We start from the raw sequence: 19,526 nt of genomic DNA, 5'->3' as shown, positions 1-19,526 counted from the left end.
TTTCACTTATTTGTATCCCACTCTATTTCCTCCCATGACTCTGATCATTGCGCTGAGTGACATCAGATGCATTAGCCTTCGTGCTTTGTACTTAAACACCACCAGCTCTTTAAACTTCACGCCAAAAAAACAACAACAAAAAAAAAAAAAACTTCTCAACCAGCACAGGATCATGCACAATGTGCCACTCCAAGTCCACGTTGTGTTTATCGGCATTTAGCACTAATGTTCAAGCTCGGAGCTAAAAGCTACAGTTTCTCCTTAACTCCTGCCTCTCAATTGGTGGAGAATGGTCAGCTGACATTGTCATATTGTCTCTCACCGAGCCAAGCCTCGGCTATAACACTCGGGTTTGTGCGTCTTAACCGGAGATTGGAAATTAATAATATTGAATCCTGAAAGTAGCTGACGTCCAGTTAGAAAGGCAGAAAGTCACGGAAAAAAAGAGGAAGCTTGGAGAAAGGTGTGGTTGGTTGACACAGACGGGAAGGAGATTGAAAGGAGACCGATAGAGAAGTGGGGAGAGTTGGAGAGAGGGTTACAAGCAAGGTATGAATTCTTACTTCGCAAACCCGTCGCTCTCCTGCCATTTATCCGGTGGTCAAGACGTTTTGCCCAACGTACCCCTGAACTCCACCACCTATGACACTGTCAGACATTTTTCGTCTTACGGTGCCGCTGTGACCCAGAATCGGATATATGCACCTTTCTACTCTCCTCAAGATAACGTGGTGTTTGGGTCTGGCAGAGCACAGTACGAGTATGGATCAAACATGTTTCTCCAAGACAAGGACGTGCTGCCCAGCTGCAGACAAACAAATATGGGACTCAACACACAAAGCCACATTGCTCAAGAGTACAGTCTGGATCAAGGAAGAGCAGGAGCCCAGGACCAGAAAACTAACATCCCGATCTACCCGTGGATGCAGCGCATGAACTCACACAGCGGTGAGTTTTACTACGACAAATAAATTAAGGAAACGGGCCACTTTTACGATTTGTCTTACCAAGAGAGCAAGTTACTTTTTATGGCCCCATAAAACATTACTGTATCCCCTCCACTTGTAGATGGGCCTTTACATGTGCAAACAAACAGCTTTCATTTTAAGAATGATATATTATGGCCATAATATCTAACGAGAGGACGGGTAGATATATTTTAAATACTTTTATAATTTTAGATAATAAAGATAAGATGCCCTTTGAGATCAGATCTGCTTTACAACTCGAATGTGTTCAATTTTCTTTTTCAGATTTATATTCCAGTAATAACTCAAACATCGAGACAGTATAAATGCCCCAATTCTTTAAATGTGTTGTCAGACTTTATTGCAGAGTGCATGTTTAGGGTTTATGTCGCTTTGTAAAAGAATGAAATAAGTGACATACTTTGATATTTCAGCAGGAGTGGGCTACGGGACAGACAGGCGCAGAGGACGTCAGATATACTCTCGTTACCAAACATTGGAGCTGGAAAAGGAGTTTCATTTCAACCGCTACCTGACGAGGCGCAGACGCATCGAGATCGCCAACGCGCTTTGTTTGACAGAGCGACAGATCAAAATCTGGTTTCAGAACCGACGCATGAAGTGGAAGAAAGAGAGCAACCTGACCTCTACTGTGACTGGGACTGAACAGACTGGAACCAGTGAGGGGGGAGAGCGCAATGGCGCAGTGGAAGAAGGGAAGGACGAGGACAAGAAGAAAGAATAGTTAAAAAAAAAAAAAAAAAAAGCCACGTGAAGACCATTAAAACCCAACATAACTACCTAAAAATCTATACGGACTTGAGAGCGGCTTCACTGCATGATGGCTTCCCCGCTGCTCCCCACCACCACTATTTTATTTTATTGTATTTTATTTTGACCACAGGAGTGTTGAGCCTCAAAAATCCAAAATATTTCATTCACAGCAAATGGCTCTGTGATATTTTACGCATTATTATTATTTTTGTTATTATTATTATTTTTTATATTGCAATGTTCCACTTGTCTTGTGAAAATAAAAACGATGTATTATAAGTTCTACCTTGTATCGTATGCCAGGGCATCTATATGTACGTACTCACCTCCAAACACCCCATTCATCACTGTGAACTCTTTGATCACCCCACTAAATACAGTGTCGGTCTTAACTCATTATTGTACATGTACATTCCACGGAAGGAAAAACGACGGAGTGGACTTTTAAAAGCAGTATAATCAAAGTACTTGAATGGTGTGTGCTGAAAACAAAAAAAAAAAAAACAAAAAAAAAATGAAGTGACCTGCGTTGTGTTGAAAGTTGCACGGATATCCATCCCTTCCAACACAAACTCAAATGAATTGTCCTTTGAAAAATAAAACTTAAAAAATGAAAGTAGAAGTATATCATGTAACCGCGTGAAAAAAAAAACGTGTGCATTCAACCGCTTTGATAGACGCTTCATAAACTGCGCTTTATAGCCTAACTTTTCATAATTTCACACACAATAGGCTTTTCTTGTGAGATATATTTGTACACCAATAAGTATCAACTTTTTTTTTAAGAGTTAAAAACTCATGTTTTTGTCATATTGTGTATCATGAAATAAAATGTGTAAAAAATTCCACTTTTTGTCTTGTGTTTTTGTGACATCATTTAATAGGTAAATCCAAGTTGGATAGATAATTCAACACCTTTGAATTTCATCTCGATATTTGCTATTTGAATCACGTTGAATCCAAAAAAGGACTGGGTGAGGCTATAATCACATTTTGTATGATTTCAAGTTTGTGCTTTGGAAGCACAAACTCATTGTCCTGTTCAACACTATAAGACCTCTGTGGTTGTTTTACTAATGCAAATTATCATAGGGAATTTTTAATATAAGTGCGCTATATGCGTAAAAGCACACAGGGACAAAGTCATTATTATTATTATTATTATTATTATTATTATTATTATTATTATTATTATTATTATTATTATTATTATTATTATTATTATTATTATTATTATGACAGACTGAGGCACACGTTGCCCTTCGGGGGCATGGAGCTGTGAGAGCCTTTTGACCGTCCTGCCCCATACCAGACACCAGATGACGCTCTTGCCTTACTGTCCTGCCCTTTTCACGCCTAACAGCCCCTGCTTGGTCCTCAACACAAGCAGCAGCTCAAAGTTTACCGGACACGTTTCAGCCATTCATCAATATCCCCATTGAGTATCAACGCCAATTTATGACTGGCCAACATGCGCACGTGATCTCACACAAATACCCCATATTTGGGCATGAGCACGTCGGATCAAGAATTAAAAAAAGATACCAAAGCCTACTCCACCTATAAATCCTGGATTATTTTTTTTTTGTAGGGGCAAGACAACTCCGATTTTTTTTGTTTTTTACAAGAAAGAAAAGCTATGTTCAGCAAAAACGAGGAAACAGTCGTAAGTTGTCACCTGCCAACCAGTTTAGTTTAAAAAAAAAAAAAATTCTAAAAAGCATCGCAGGAAGTGGGGAAAATGAGCTCTTATGTTGACAGGCAAACAAGCAAGGCAACTTGTCCCAACACTATGTTTAGTTTCGATCTATCCGGACGCAGATCCATCCGGTATGAGGGTGTTACTGTGAACGGGCTTTTCTGTGCTCCCGTCCCCACGACCTCTGTTCAACGAGAGGAGATGCAAAGAAGCCTGCGTGGCAACACGGATACTCCTCTATCGCCTGGAGCACAGCTCACAATGGTTTCCAGTAGCTCCTCCGTGGACACCAGTGGCTTCAACTACGGCAGCAGCCCGCTGCTGGGACGCAGGGCGGACAGAGACCCGGAGGGGAGCGCCAAATCCTGCGTCAACAAGAACCAAGAGAGCGACAGAAACGCGGAAAACACGCAAGCACCGGTGAAAAGAAACACAAATGCGAGCCAACGGCAGGAAAACGAGCAGACACCACAGATATATCCATGGATGACAAAACTACACATGAGCCACGGTAAAGTTTGCCTATTTCTTTTTCAATTGCGACTGAGATGCTTTCCCTGATTCACTCTTTAACGCCGCTTCACTTCTTCTTTTTCGCTCCTTGCAGTGTCCCTCTTGAGTTTTATAGGCCAAACGCAGGAAATAATAAAAACTGGCAGTCATAAATTTTATGACAAAGGCATCCATTGCTCGTAAACCTGCTCTGTTATGGTGAAGAGGTGATCTGTGGGGTGATTTATGGAGGTATAATTGGATAAGAGAACCAAACTGTGATAAAACTATGAAATAATATTACAAATGCGTCTCCAAGTATTAGTTTCCCCCCTTGTGAATGCTGTAGCCTCACTCAGGCTATGTTTTACATCATCGGACTGTCTGTCAGAAGAGCTTTAGCCCTAAATTGAACTCTGGGAAACACCAATGCCCTGACCCAATCGTGAACTTTTCACCTTTAAAAGATTTGAAAAGGCATGTCCTCTTGTTTTTTTTTTTTTTTTTTTCCTCCAAGCCTTCAAACCACTGCTGGACTTTTGAGGCTGAAAGATACATTTTGGTGCAGAAGGCAGATAACCCCTGCAAAGTATGTAAATAGCCTGCACCAGCACCCTGCGGGTACGTGGAAATTAGCTGAACAACGCAGGCCTGTTGCTTTACTTTGGAAATCTGAGAGAAGAGAGATAAAAAACAACACTTCTTGGATTATTATTATTATTTTATTATTATTTTTTTTTATTAAACTATGATTTTACAGCCCCGTTTCGCCTGTAAAGGAGGCCAATGTCAGTGGGGTGATCTTATATGTTGAGCTTTTAATGTCGTATATATAAAAAAAGAAGAAAAAAAAATATTTATTTATATTTATTGTGACAGGAGTACACACTTCAGGTGAAGCTATTTGTAATAGTGGCTTTTTATTTGTATTTGTATTTAATGCAACTTTATCACACTATGCTAATTGCATTTTTGTATTTAAATAATTTTTGCGGCTCTGTAGAACGCTAACTTATTCTAATACCACTCCAGAATCGGAGGGAAAGCGCTCCAGGACGAGCTACACCCGCTACCAGACTCTGGAGCTGGAGAAAGAGTTTCACTTCAACCGGTACCTGAGCCGCCGCAGGCGCATAGAGATCGCCCACACTCTGTGCCTAAACGAGAGGCAGATCAAAATCTGGTTCCAGAACAGACGAATGAAGTGGAAGAAAGACTCAAAGATCAAAGTGAAGGAGTAAAAACCGGCCATGATGTGTTGTTTTCCAACCCCATGCACGGTGCACATTGCCCGGAGTGACCTTCAGATGAACTGCGTGGAGCAATGACATCACGACACTGCTATACTCTGTGCTTCATCACCAATTATGTGTCACTTGCTGCAGTTTGGGAACTAATGTATTGAATATCACTCAGTTTGATCAATCGGTTTACATTTCTAAATTAATTTGCTGCCCATGCGATGATAAGCTTCACTTTGGTGCACGTACAGGGCATCGCGGGCTTAGAGGGAGCTGCAGTGCTCCGACACAAGCATGCACAACTCCTAAAATGCACATTCTGTATTGGGATTAGCGCAATATGTCATTCCATTCCAATTTATTTGCTCAACCTATAAACAATTAACATGTCCATCATGCAATTTAATGTCACATTTCTTCATCTTTCTATTAATGTAATAATTTCCCTCTCTCACTTGTTGCTGTTATGGTTTAAAGTGTGATATGTTGAGTAAAAAAAAAAAAAAAAATAGAAGACATTGGGATTTCCATTTTTGTTTGTCATATTTTTGTGAACCCTAAAGCATTACACTTCAGTGGCAGTGTGTGACAGTATTGTAACGTGCAATGAAACCATGTCTGTTATATACGTTGTAAACAAAGGTGCCTGCAGGCTCACCCAAGGCCTTGATTGCCGGTTTTGTTTGACTGTAACCAATAAAGTCTCACTAAAAAAATAAATAAATAAAGACGTGTCCGAGCTTCAGTATATATGTTTTACAGTTTGCGGATTGTGCGTTAATGATAAACAATGAGATCCAACAGTTTTCTGAATATTGGAGTATATTTTTCCTCCATCCTCCGTCTTTCCTCGTTTGTTTAGCTTGAATCCACAGAATTCCCCCTGAATGACAAACGCGCTCTGAAGTTTAAGGCCCTCGTAAAACTTTATGGCCCCCTTTTCTGCAGCCCTTCAGCGCATGCAGGCAGGCACACTCCGTTTCCTGTTTAGTCATGAAGGCAGGGGCACACAAGCTTGTGATAACACTCGCCTACTAAACACGGTATATGCTAAGCTTTGCTTTTGTCGTGGTCTGGCACGTCATCACTGACAGAAGCCATATGGACCACTTAATGGGATAACGCACTGTTCTTTAATCCTGGCATCATTACCACAGTAGTTAAAATCACACTGTCTGTAGCTACTGGACGTAAAAACCACGTCATTTAGTAACTGTGTAAGACGTTTGATTATGACGCAGATTATAGCTTCAAGGTTAGGATAGTTATTTTAATGTATTTTTTTTATTTTTTAAATCTTGCACTATATAAAGAAAATAAAAATCAACTCACCTCCCAAACTAACAGCTCCCTATTGAACCTCCCTTTGGGAACCGGTCAGCGCACGGTCCACTATCTGTGCGCTCTGTTGGGCCTAACCAATACATTCACAATATATTCAATCCCCCTTTTCCTATGTCTTTCTTTTCGGGTGTTTTAAAGTTTACAAGGTTACTTATGCCAATTGCCACAAGCAGGGTCTGTGAATGGTGCACAGGGAGCACGTGGTGTCATTTAAGTGGGTTTTATGGCCTGGAAGAGCTGACAAACCTTCGATATATACACATCATATATAATCTTAACTGTCCGAGATCGCAGCTGCCGGCTTCCCCTTATCGGAGGGGAGAAAGGGCTTTGTGGCAGTGAGGATGCACCACCTTCCTCTGGACTGTGGACGACTGTGGAGCTGCTGCTGCTGATGCTGCTGCTGCTGCAGTAAGTTGATTTCAACTTTGACTCCTCCAGGCCTATATGCTGCGGGTTATGCTGGGAGAAATGTCACGTTTGTGTGTCTTAAAATGCACACGGGCGTTAGAATTATATAATTAAAAATTAAAGAAAAAATATAAACGCTGTTAACTGAGATCATTCAGAGATAATGCGTTTTGGAAATGTCTAAAACCCATTTAACGCGTGTATTTGGACACAAGGCTATACTACAAATTTCCGTTTGCGGCAGCTGTGTATAGATAAATGCTTCTCGTAGTTATCCTCATCATCTCTACAGAAAATAGTTTGAACTCAGACCTTAAGTCATTTAATTTATTTTGCCCCCCACAGTGAATAAAAGTAGAGGTACAAATGTATTTGTTACGATTATTCCACATGCGCACGCGCACGCGCACACACACACACACACACACACACACACACACACACACACACACACACACACACACACACACACACACACAAATGATGATGTTGGTTTTTAATAGTTATCTTTTCGTTCAAATGCTGATTTCAGGCAATAAGTTTATTTTTGCTAATCTATACATTTGGCCAGATATTATATTTGTATTTATGGTTCACTGTTGAATACGTACACTGCCATTTGCACTTAAAGATAGTTAAGCTGCACAAAATCTTTAAAATGTCGTTACCAAGCTTCAATGTGCGCCAAATGTGCAGTGGTTTTGTGTGATTTTTATATTAAATAAGCTTTGTTTGTTTCTTTGTTTGTTTGTTTGTGTGTGTGTGTGTGTGTGTGTGTATGATGTGGCAACATTTAATTAAAACTCTCCATCACTGTTTCACCTTGACACAAGGTTGCTGCTCACGAGGCAGACGCTGCTGTTTCAGGGTCATGTCTGGGCCAAGGGACACGTTAGATTCAAAGTGCGGATTATTGCACGATCCAAAGTCAAACCCATTTACTAAACACTCCTGGGGATGTTTTACTGCTGGATCGTGCGCTATAGCTTGACACAAATTCTTCACTACTTATTTCTTCTTTTTATTTTAATTTTTTTTTAAAGAGCTAATGTATTTTCTTTTTTGATTGATTTTGGTGTTGAATGATGAAAACATGTTTTTAAAAGGCTCGGTTATTTAATGTTTGAGGTGCATCATTTGATGACATCGTTCTTAATTGGATGTGTTTGTCTGTAAAATGTGATTCTGACATGAGATCAGGGGCTTATTTTTGCTTCTGCAGCTGGGGGATGAGTCACATTTTTACAGAACAGTTAGCTTTTGGATGGAGTTTTTAATAAAAACTGTCCTGTTAAAGAGCAAACGAGGTTGTATATTTTCATTTAGATATAAGCAAAGGTGGTCGATTGTGCGCACTTTCAATAGGGGGCACTGTGCAACTAACTGGTTCAAGATAAAAGGCTAGGTAACCATTTCAGGGCATGATGTCTTTTCATAGATTCCCTTTCATTTTTGTGGACGTAAATATATGTATTTAAAACAATTCCTGTCACTTAAGTGGCCTAATATGTCTCATTAACTGAAGTTTGTGTTTCTGTAGGCCGAATATGAAAAAAAATAGCTTTAAATATTTTTCCATCAGATATTATAGGTTTGAAAGATAGTCTGTAAATGATCTCAAGTTAAGTGGGTGTGATTTAGGCCCGTGCACGATCACTACAGTAAAAGTGAGACAGGGTAAACATCCGCATATTCTGTGCTCTTGTATTCCTTTCTCTGACCTGTGGAGCTGACACCGCCATCACTCAATCCACAGAGGTCATTTCCGGGTGAGCACAGGCTTCCCTTTGTCTGCATGAGCCCAAATGTACACACACACACACATATATATATATATAAAAACATAAAGTCAAAAAAATGTTGGATAATTACAATCTCAGAACAGAAGTCGTGATTTTTAAAAAAATAAAATAAAAAAAATCACTCCATCATATTTGAGTCGAGCTAAAACCGTGGGAGATCTATTCATAGACCATTTGCTCGCTGGTAAATTTTCTTTTACAGTCTGAGAAAGACCTTTCCTAAATTTAAACGCTTGGAAAAAAATAACGTGACATGAGCTTTCCCTTCAACAGATAACAGAGATTATTAGCGAGAAATATATTTGAGAATTTATCAGACAAGTGGATTCTTGACAAGATATTGAATTACAATATTAAGGTTTTATTGTAGGCTATAAGGTCAGCACAATAAACAAAAATATAGAGTACCAGTGTAGAAAACATCTACACCTTTTTTTTTGTTCAAAATTGCGTTTTTTTAGGTGAATTTGATAAAGATATTTTTTGTAATTCTGTTGTATTATATAAAGGCCTATGTAGTGTAATAATTGATGTGTTAACGAGTAATGGAGTTCAAATCAAATACAAAATGAATTAATGATCACTGCATGAAAACGAAATCATTCATTGAAGAAGCATTAACTCGTTTCAAAGTTATAAAATAAAGATTAAAAAGGAAAAAGCTAATTATTAAATGGCTTTTTATATTTTACTTTCATAAATTGCTTTTTTAATGTTGACTGTGTGATTTTTAAATAAAAATGATTGTAAAAAGATACATTTTATTTTATAGCAATTATTCGCAATGCGTCACATGTCTGTGCATCTATTGGCTATCATTGTTCCCTAATATTCGTTTGCTAGTCGGAAATTGTAATTCATCCACATAGATATTTTTTAAAACGACCTCTAATCTGCTTTTCGTTCTTTTCTCTATTTTGCAGACACTTCCTCGGGTCACAATGACTGGGATCGTGGAATTATTAGTAAGTGCCCATGCATCACTCCTTTATTCAGGACTTCAAGTACGTCTTTGTGTTTTTAATCCCCAAAAGCAAACATTCTGACGTCACTCTGTTCTAAGTTATAGATGTATTTTACTTGCAAACGGCAGCAGCATTGTTGAGAATGTTTGTTTGATTAAATATTACAGTAACTGCGTATAATGGACCACAGATCTGCACCCACCACATGGGTTGTATGAGGATTTCAGTTCGTGCTCCCCTGGCTGCAGTTTTTTTTAAGAGTATTCACATCCAACTGGTCTCTAGTCTGTCCGCACTTCATTAAAAACTTTTTATTTTAACTGGACGTTTCAGCTTAACGTTATTACACTTGGGGAGAGTAAACACATGAAGGCTATTAGGTTAAGGGTTTGATTAAAAGCGTATCGTAACCGTTTTCATCAGGGAGCAGAAATATAGTGCTGCACCGAGGTCCAGCAGTTTGGCCCCCGCATTAAAAACACGCGCGTGCAGGACAAGTCCCACACAGTTTTGCACCGGACTTTGTTTACATGTTTGATCACGCGTGTACAGATGTTATTTTACAGGGTGGCGGAGAAATGAATAGCATATCAATTTCTCAAATGAACAAATGAAACATCAAATTAGTCCGCCCGAGGCTCTCATTTTTTGTGCTTCTACATTATAACTAGTTATTGAACTGAGGTGCACGATCTGAAAGCCATTTGTAGGGAGAAAGAATTCATTGCTGTCTCTCTATCAATAATCCTTGGCAGTGAACTATTGGAGCCAGTCAAACGCGAGGGGTGAAACGCGGGTCAGGCTGTCTAACTAATATTAAAATACGTGCGCCAGAGCGCATGTATGGGGTCGAGGGGGGGATATGGGCTCTGCACTATGGGTACAACCTTGTATTTAGATGAGCATGTTAAAAAAAATAAAAATACCAAAGCAAATATGAGTTTTCTTTGGGGTCTATTTTCAAAAGGGTGAAGTTTCCCCTTCTGTGTGCTCCATCATTCCATAAAAATCTAATACTATTGATGCAAACAATGCGAATGGAGACGTATGCAGATAGAGCTGAATTTTTTTATTTATTATTATTATTTGTTTTATTTTATTTTTTTTTTACAGTGCTTGAGGTCCCCGATGCATCTTCACTGTAATCAATTCCATTGATTCACAATCTGAGCATGTTTGCTGTTTTTAATAACCCCCTGAAACGGGTCACATGTCTGATTCTGATATATTGCATTTTTCATCCGAGGCTTTTCTCATTAGCTTCCCCATAGTGGCAGGACGAAAGGTTACCGAGCGGTCAGTATGGTAATGGCAGGCAAAAAGAAATGCTTGGGAACAAAAGAAACTTATTTTTCATGTGTGCTGTCACGCCGTCCCTTTGTATATGCGCTGTGTTTGTGACTGAATATTCATATGAGAGGTACCTCAAAGGCAAGAAGCTCAGTGTGGAGCTGCACAGAGCCTCTCTGTGTCCTTCATGTGCAAGGAAAATATGTGAAAGCAAGGTTGTCCTTGTTTCCAGATGTACCAGGGGCTGGAAATGGGATTAGACCACATTTTGATAAGAAACAAATAAGAAAAAAAAAAAAAAAGAAAAGAAAAAGAAAAGCAGATATTTTACAGACTCTTCTTCTGTTTGCTCTTCGGCCATGACCAATCCAGACACCACCACCAGCAGGGAAGATCCAGTTTTTATAGCATTAGTTGTCTATATGTACCCTGTAGAACCGAATTTGTGTGAAGTAAAAAAAAAATCGCAAATACGTCTCTACAGGAATACATGGGCAACTGAAAAACGTCAGAAGCCTTGGATTGTTCTATATCTCCCCTTTTTTTGGCTCTGTCTCCATGATGGTACACACACACACACACACACACACACACACACACACACACACACACACACACACACACACACACACACACACACACACACACACACACACACACACACACACACATGCAGCCACAAACAACACTGTCACTGAGTGTGTTCATAGTCCAGACAGACACAGATTGTGTCGGTGTCGGCCACAGAGAGTGAGAGCATACATGCACGCATGTGCAGCCAGTGCGCATGCATGCATGCGTGCAGCCAGTGCGCATGCATGCAGCCACTCCTGTGTCAGACCCTGTAAAACACGTTTGGAAACAGGGGTCGTTTAAAAGTGACTGATTTACAGCTTTTATTGCTCTATAAAACGCCTCTAACATCCTCGCGAGGAGTAATAGAAATGTCGTGCAGCGTTCTTTACAAACAGTACAGCCACAAATATTAATATTCAATTTCACACCATTTTCAACCATGTAATGTAATATTTTAATCGAAAAGAATATCTAAACTCAGTGTTGTTGACCTGTCTATTATTATTATTAATAATATTATTATTGTTATTATCATATGATATACGGTTTTGCTATATCCGTTAAGTTATCCCTTAAATATTGTTGTGTTTACTAAGAATATTCAGATATATATTTTCCCAAGACTCATTTGAACAGTGTATACAGTAACTGTAGATGCTAAACTTCTAAAGTGAATGCAATAATCATGCAATTAATGAAATTGTCATTATTATTATTAGTTTTATTATTCCTTAAGCTATCCCTTAACATTGTTTTAATGGGTTTTACTAAGAATATTCATATATTTTCCCAAGACTCCTTTGAACAAGGTATACAGTAACTGTATAGATGCTATACTTCTAAAGTGAATGCAATAATCATGCAATAATCATGCAACCATGCAATTTTCATTTTCATTATTATTATTATTATTATTATTATTATTATTATTATTATTATTATTATCTTACTCATTTCATTGCAGCAAAAGTTGAATAAAAATCAAATGTATGTAGTTGGAGAGCAACTGTCTGCTAACTGATGAAAAGTAAGGAGATCCCAAAGGACATGACAAGTTTACACAGCAAAGCAGTGTCAGTTTACGCTACAACACAGACCACCAAGTAATAAGGCACTTGATCTCTTCTTCAGCCTTGATGTGACACACAGAGGCAGCTCTACAACATTCATAGTTATAAGTTATAAGTCCCACTGTGAATTCACACACAGATATATAAGATATTTGAGTTATTGCTGGCATACAAATCAGCTGCATTGATTCACATCGGATCTCTTTAAAACCTTATGTTCTTACTCAGCCTTTCTAGACTGTCTGTCACCTGACAGAAAACGTCTTGTCATCATCCGAGTGCTTTTATTTTGGTCACAACAACAGCAGGTTCAGAAAGACATTGATGGGAGATTTTCAGAGCTGACACATGCACCAAAGACACAAAACAGAGAGACTTTTTACAGCTAGGGCAGCATTTCTGGCAATAATGGGCAATTTTTGAAGAATTTGATTACTACTCTGTTTCCATTCATAATGCATTCTAATTCAGTCCATTTTGTGTGGAGGAGTCAGTTCTTTTCAGATGTTGATGACATGCTGTTATGGTCTTTTTCCCCCCTAGCACAAGCCTTTGAGCTTGATACATTGCCTAACATATATTGTAAAAACTTCTGTAGTTGAGTCAGCAGACCATCAGGGCTTGTACTCCTTTTAGCCTGTGGCATCATATTCCTGTGGTTTTGTGCTGCTCCAAAGGGCTGTCAGGTCTTTCACACCACGCTGCTCCTTGTTGATATCCTGCAGGATCTGTTTTTCAGCTCAAACCTATAGAAAGTAGGTTATTATGTCCTTAAGAAAAGGATATAACATTTTTTTTTTGTTTATGTACGACAACATTAATACAATATTTTATTTAGTTGTTGTATTCATATTTCCAAAATCATGCTACAACCTTAACAGCTTTGTATTTACATATTTTTAATCCCCAAAATCTACTTTTTTTTCTATTCTTTTTTTCTAATTAAAATGATACTTCTATTGATGTTTACAATAAATGACACAGGACATAAAATCATTAACTAGACCAGCCTTCTGTGAAGGCTTTTGTCCAGACATCCAGTGTCTCTGTCCACTTTTCACTCACATTATAAATGATCAGGCTTGTGTTCAAACCCTGCAGCCACTCCTCCTCCACCAGCAGTGATTCCCACAGTTTGATGCAAATCATATCTCATTCATTCATAAAGTGTATACTTTGACTTTACATATACATATACCTACATTCAATTCAAAACTGCTTTATTGGCATGAGAAACAAGTGTAACATGGAAAGATGTACAATAAAAAAAAGACTAAATATTGAAAATAGCAACATTTGTGATGTGCTATATCATACCATTAAGTCAAATTTGACAGTTTGATATAATTCAATCAAACAGCTAAACAAAACATGCAGGAATATGCACTACTTGTATATATGTTTATATTTATATGAATCCTTCATATTTGTATTCCTCCTTCATTATTATTATTATTATTATTATTATTATTATTATTATTATTATTATTATTATTATTATTATTATTATTATTATTATTATATTGTTTCTGGTTTATTTTTGTTTATTTTTGTTCCTTGTATTGTCTAAATACTACATTTATGATGTGCTATATGATACCATTCTCAAATGTGATATTTTGATATAATACAATACAAAAACAAAACATGTGGAATATGCACTATACTTGTATATATCTTCATATTTATATTCATCCTTCATCAATATTCTTATTCTTATTACTATTATTTTTCCACCATCCACCAAGTAAAATGACTTGTATTGTCTAAAAACTCTACTTGACAATAAAACTGATTCTGATATGGAGTAAATATGTCAAACGCATTTCTTTTAAATCACATTGTTAAACTTGAGATGATGGGTTTTGCAATGTGAGGTGAAAGCAGGATGAGATTAACTCTGATATAAAACTGCTGTAAGTGTATCCCTCTTTTTTTTTTTTTTTTTAAATAGGAGATGCAGCACTGATTCTTAAGTGGCTGTAATGTGTTTCACAGCTGAGAGGCTCTCGGTAAAGAATGTGCCATCATTAATTAGCTGATAACCTTTACATAAGGCGTGCAAACGAACAAAATGATTGTTTGCTGTTGTTGCATCTTATCGTCAGCGAACCAGCCCATTGTCCTTTTTGAATAATTGAGACTGTGTGTTTTTGCCTGTTTTATTTTTTCCTTGGTCAGCAACTATAGCTACTAGTTTTGTCCCCAAGATCAATTACCTTGGTAACAGGACCAGAGAGAGGGGGAGGATGAGAGAGAGGGAGAGAGAGTGGGAGAGAGAAAGAGAGGGAGGTAGAGAGAGAATGAGAAAGAAAGCAGAGAAAGGGAGATGTTGTGCCCACAATGGCGACTGTAGGTATGCTAAATACCTCTGGTTCCTTATCCGGGAACTTCCTCTCACCCTGCTATTGGGCCACTGGGTCACGTGGTAAAAGTAACTTTACAGGGCTGCTCGCAAGTAGGAGGGCTTTATGGAGCAGAAAAACGACAAAGCTAGAAAAATTATTTTCCACTCCAGAAATTAATGATCATGAGCTCGTATTTGATGGAGTCTAACTACATTGATCCGAAATTTCCTCCATGCGAGGAATATTCGCAAAATAGCTACATCCCTGAACATAGTCCAGAATATTACAGCCGCGCAAGGGACACTGGCTACCAGCATCACCACCAGGAGTTATATCCTCCACCGCGGGCGACCTACCAAGAGCGCGCCCAGTATAACTGTGCAAGCATCCCTGATCCTGACACGCCTGCACGGGGACATGGAATAGCCCACTCTGCGCACCTACTGCCAGGGAAGGGACAGCCTGCCTCCTGTGAAACCCCACAGTTGTCCATGTCCCCCGCGACCCCACCGACCGCCACGTCTGCCTGCAACCAAGCCACCCCGGAGCATCCCAACAGCACAGCCTCCTCCAAACAGCCCGTGGTGTACCCGTGGATGAAGAAAATTCACGTCAGCACTGGTAGGCAACTTGTGTGTTTATGTTCCCCTGCTCTCCCCCTTTTTATCAGTCCCTCTGACTCCCATCTCGTTGCCAGCCCCTGCTCCGATAGCAGGGAAGCCTTTGAAATGGCACAATTGAGGCGGATTTACGACTCGGCATTGGTAATTACACCCACCATAAATTTTATAGCCGAGGTATACTCAGGGCAGCCGTATCACCATGTGGCTTCTGCTGTTATGTATTGCGCCATAGAGAGAGGGGGAGAAGTGAAAAAGGGGGGAAAAGTGAGCTTTGTAATCTTGCATTAATAATTTAAGTCCATAGTTAGATGTGGGTGTCCTCTCGTTATGCAGGGAAGTTCTTAACTTCCCATTTCAATTTCTTAAACAGCCAAACATTCATATGCAATAAATCTCTGCAGCCATATCTCAGCTGAGGCCATTCTTGTTTACCCCTCCTTTTTTCCTCCCTTTCTCTGTCATCCTTTCCCCACACTTGTGCCTCTTTTCCAGTGAACTCTGCTTACAACGGGACGGAGCCCAAGCGGTCTCGGACAGCTTACACCCGGCAGCAGGTCTTAGAATTGGAGAAGGAGTTCCACTATAACCGCTATTTAACTCGGCGGAGGCGCATCGAGATCGCGCACACCCTGGTCCTCTCCGAGCGACAGATTAAGATCTGGTTTCAGAACCGCAGAATGAAATGGAAAAAGGATCACAGGCTCCCGAATACCAAAGTGAGGTCATCCTCCTCTTCCTCGTCCTCCGGGGCCAACACAGTTTCTGCGGCCGGCGCTGTAGCCGCTGCCTCGGCCACTAACACTGCAGGGGCCGCAGACGAACTCACCGGAGCACAACACGGAGAGGATATTACCAGGTTATAAAACCACCACCAACCAGGATTGGGTAGAAAAAAAGACTGATTATTTATAGAACAATTATATATTTGGTTTTGGTAGCTATCTTGTGCGGTTTCCTTTAAGTCCAAAGTTATATAAAATGCATGTTATATAGCATGGATTACTGCGAATACCGGTTAATTATTTCTACGTGACACAGGGTTTAATTTATTTGAATTTCGACTGAAATGTTTTTTTATTGAAATGTTTTGAATGAAGGAAAAAAAAAAGTAGAAAAAAAATATACATTTTATCAAAATGTTATTTGCTTTGTTGCCCAGGGTGAAATGCACAATCTATTTATTTCAAAACCACACTGGAAATAAATCACTATAATAGTTATTTTTGTTATGGAGAAGAAGAAGAAGAAAAAAACTGGAACACACCAATGAGCTTGAACTTGTGTGTTTAAGGATAAAAACGTGTGGAAATTACCTCGTGTATTTCAGATACAGGATTTTTAAGCCGTATTTTTAGTTTTGTGGTGTTGATGTTGTGTTTAGACCGTTACAAGCAGATTATTGTGAAATGCAATAAACGGAGTTTAGTGTATTCTTGTGCTTCTCATATTGGTCAATAAAAACAGTGCGTGTCTACTAGTTTTACATACGCTTGGTCCAACTTTTATTTTTTATTTATTCGTATAAGGTCAGGTTTATTTTTTTTGGAAATTGGAGGATATCGTTATGTGTTGTAGATTTGTGCGTAAAAAAACCAGAGGAAGCATCGATGGTTTAGCCATCCTGTAGCTAGAAATTGCTATGTGCACTGTGTGTGTGTGTGTGTGTGTGTGTGTGTGTGTGTGTGTGTGTGTGTGTGTGTGTGTGTGTGTGTGTGTGTGTGTGTGTGTGTGTGTGTGTGTGTGTGTGAGTGTGTGTGTGCGTGTGTTACTAGCATATTAGCCATCTACAGAAAAGCCTAGGCCTCAGTCCACCCCAAAACGCATCTGTTATAAACAAAACCTATAGCATATCTGCGTGTAAACAAATATTTATTAATAGTGGTTTTATTTATTTTAATAACAGGAAATAAATACCATGGGTTTTTTTTTTCAGTGAACCGCACCAGCGACATACTTCCAATGTGAAACAAACGCGTAAAATAAAGCCGCTATATATGCACATAATTTACGATGCTTTGTTTGCTGTTGGTTCATTATTATGGGGAGATTTGACCTTTACAGACTTAATGGCGCTATGGCTGCATGGCCTCATCGTTAGGATTTATCATTATTGACCATTGGTTGACTTTTTTTGATTTTGTAAGCACTTTGCATTTTTACTCCTGGCTCTTGTTTATTCCCTCATTCACCCCTGGTGACCAGTTTGCATCCATGGCGTGTAGCAGCAGCAGCATGTAGCAGGAGGAGCGCGTTTCAAAAAACAGCGCTTGGTGCGTCTCGGTGCGACGTCATCGTGTGGTTTTAGTCTGGCAGGAAGGCCAAAAAAACCATTAACATTATGGACCAACTCGACTCAAACTAGAAAAAAAGAATAAGCAGAATTGCAACTTTTCCATCAATTTTTCAAGCGTTTTTTTTTTTCCTTTTAAACGATATAAATTAAACTCAAACCTTGTTTTCTCAATGATGTTTTTTTTTATTCTTAGAAGAAAGATCTCTTTCAGAGACGTAGACCTTTTTAGACACGAAAGGATTTGATAGATTATAAAAATTGTGACATGAAAAGGCCTTATGAAATACCTTGCGTTGTGGGAGGCGAAAGAGCACAAAGAGGAGACGTATTCTCCATCATCAATCTTCCACTGCACTGCTTTGTGTGTGTATGCTCTGGAAAAACCACTCTGGCAACAAGCAAAGTTTTGATGCCATCAAATATTATGAACCAAGTTCCTCCAAGTCTTCAGTTCACTGACGTTTTAAAATGAGCTTTAAAAGCTGAGGGTTTGGAGCCGAAACAAAGAGGTGAGGGTCTGCTTTTCTGGACGCTGCTTTTGGAGAGGCAACAGAATGGAGCCGCGACGGCGCTGAGAAATGAATCCTGGATCCTTTATGTTGTTGGACAGATCAGAAAAATTAATGTGCTCACCATGGTCGCAGCATCCCTCCAACCCCGGCCCTGTCGCCTCCATGTCGTGGAGCTGAAAAGGTACTTTATTGAAGTTTGGAGGAGAGGTTTGAGAAGGCCGAGTTCACACCGAGGACACATTTTCTGTCCCATTAGGCTTATTTCAGTCTGGATGGCCGACCTCTCCAACCCTGTGACCCGGACCCGGGCTCTGTGCGTGTATCTCGCTGGTCCCCCATGGCCTGGGCTTTCTTTGTGGGTTTTTCTGCGGCGGGGCATCTCTAAATGTGTTTATCTCTTTGTTTGGACAAAGTCACACTGGGCAGTGTTGAACTCGTGGACAGTCCTTTGGTCTTTTTTCAAACTGGGGTCCAGGGCCCCCTGGGAGACCATATGCGTAAGGTTAGGGATACTTGAAAAAATATTCTAAAATCAAAAGTTAGAATATAAAGATTGTATACTAAGTAAATTGCGTCTGTAAAACACCAATTTAAAGCCAAATATTAAACTTTTGCTTTGGGTTTATATGAACTCAGTTCATATTATTTAATATGGTACACAATGTTATAATATACCATGTTTCTTGTTTTGCTTGGAGAGCATTTACTGAATGAATACTGCATTGTTGATTATTATTATTATTATTATTATTATTATTATTATTATTATTATTATTATTATTATTATTATTATTATTATTATTATAAGCTATACATTACATATATTTTTATTTTTACTAAGAATATAGATGTATGTTTCCTTTGAACAATGTATAAAGAAGTAAATGTAGAACTTGCAATTAACGCATTTTTCATAAATCCCTTTATTGAACCATACAACAACCAATATAAAGTTGAAATAAATACTAAAAAATGTCCTAATATCAATGATATTTGAGAAAAAAGAGTCCATGTCAAGAAGCTTCTAAATACCAAAACTATATGTGATCATTATAGCCTCAGGCATAAGCATTAACCTGCAGAAAATAACAGGCAGCGGAAACTACACCAAACCAGAG

The 19,526-nt window shown here is 38.9% G+C and overlaps 3 protein-coding genes and 1 long non-coding RNA gene across 6 annotated transcripts in view; all 4 read left to right on the top strand.

Annotated features, from left to right (window-relative positions):
- LOC114466913 (uncharacterized) overlaps positions 1-19,526 on the top strand; it is a 32,854-nt gene that overhangs the window by 5,899 nt on the left and 7,429 nt on the right. The window contains exons 1-2 of one of the 2 annotated variants that reach the window (XR_003674480.1): positions 7,643-8,698; positions 9,655-9,696. This is a non-coding gene — a long non-coding RNA (uncharacterized LOC114466913). Of the gene's footprint in view, positions 1-7,642; positions 8,699-9,654; positions 9,697-19,526 lie in introns of those variants that run through there. The other variant, XR_003674481.1, reaches the window with a different exon arrangement.
- On the top strand, positions 266-1,770 carry hoxc6a (homeobox C6a). 2 transcript variants are annotated; one of them, XM_028452784.1, is made up of 2 exons: positions 266-948; positions 1,403-1,770. In XM_028452784.1, the coding sequence occupies exons 1-2, from the start codon at positions 552-554 to the stop codon at positions 1,711-1,713; spliced, it is 708 nt and encodes a 235-aa protein (XP_028308585.1). In that variant the 5' UTR covers positions 266-551; the 3' UTR covers positions 1,714-1,770. The 2 variants fall into 2 exon arrangements, with proteins under 2 accessions (XP_028308585.1, XP_028308586.1); XM_028452785.1 differs by having other exon boundaries at positions 276-948; positions 1,406-1,770.
- hoxc5a (homeobox C5a) lies at positions 3,430-5,605 on the top strand. The gene is made up of 2 exons (XM_028452786.1): positions 3,430-3,952; positions 4,966-5,605. The coding sequence occupies exons 1-2, from the start codon at positions 3,484-3,486 to the stop codon at positions 5,172-5,174; spliced, it is 678 nt and encodes a 225-aa protein (XP_028308587.1). The 5' UTR covers positions 3,430-3,483; the 3' UTR covers positions 5,175-5,605.
- On the top strand, positions 14,380-17,066 carry LOC114466908 (homeobox protein Hox-C4a). Its single transcript, XM_028452779.1, has 2 exons — positions 14,380-15,601; positions 16,096-17,066. The coding sequence occupies exons 1-2, from the start codon at positions 15,157-15,159 to the stop codon at positions 16,464-16,466; spliced, it is 816 nt and encodes a 271-aa protein (XP_028308580.1). The 5' UTR covers positions 14,380-15,156; the 3' UTR covers positions 16,467-17,066.

Source organism: Gouania willdenowi, chromosome 7 (genome assembly GCF_900634775.1).
Source record: "Gouania willdenowi chromosome 7, fGouWil2.1, whole genome shotgun sequence".
Lineage (NCBI taxonomy): Eukaryota > Metazoa > Chordata > Actinopteri > Blenniiformes > Gobiesocidae > Gouania > Gouania willdenowi.
Note: the sequence above shows the minus strand (reverse complement) of the source record. Positions and strands in the feature narration are given on the sequence as shown.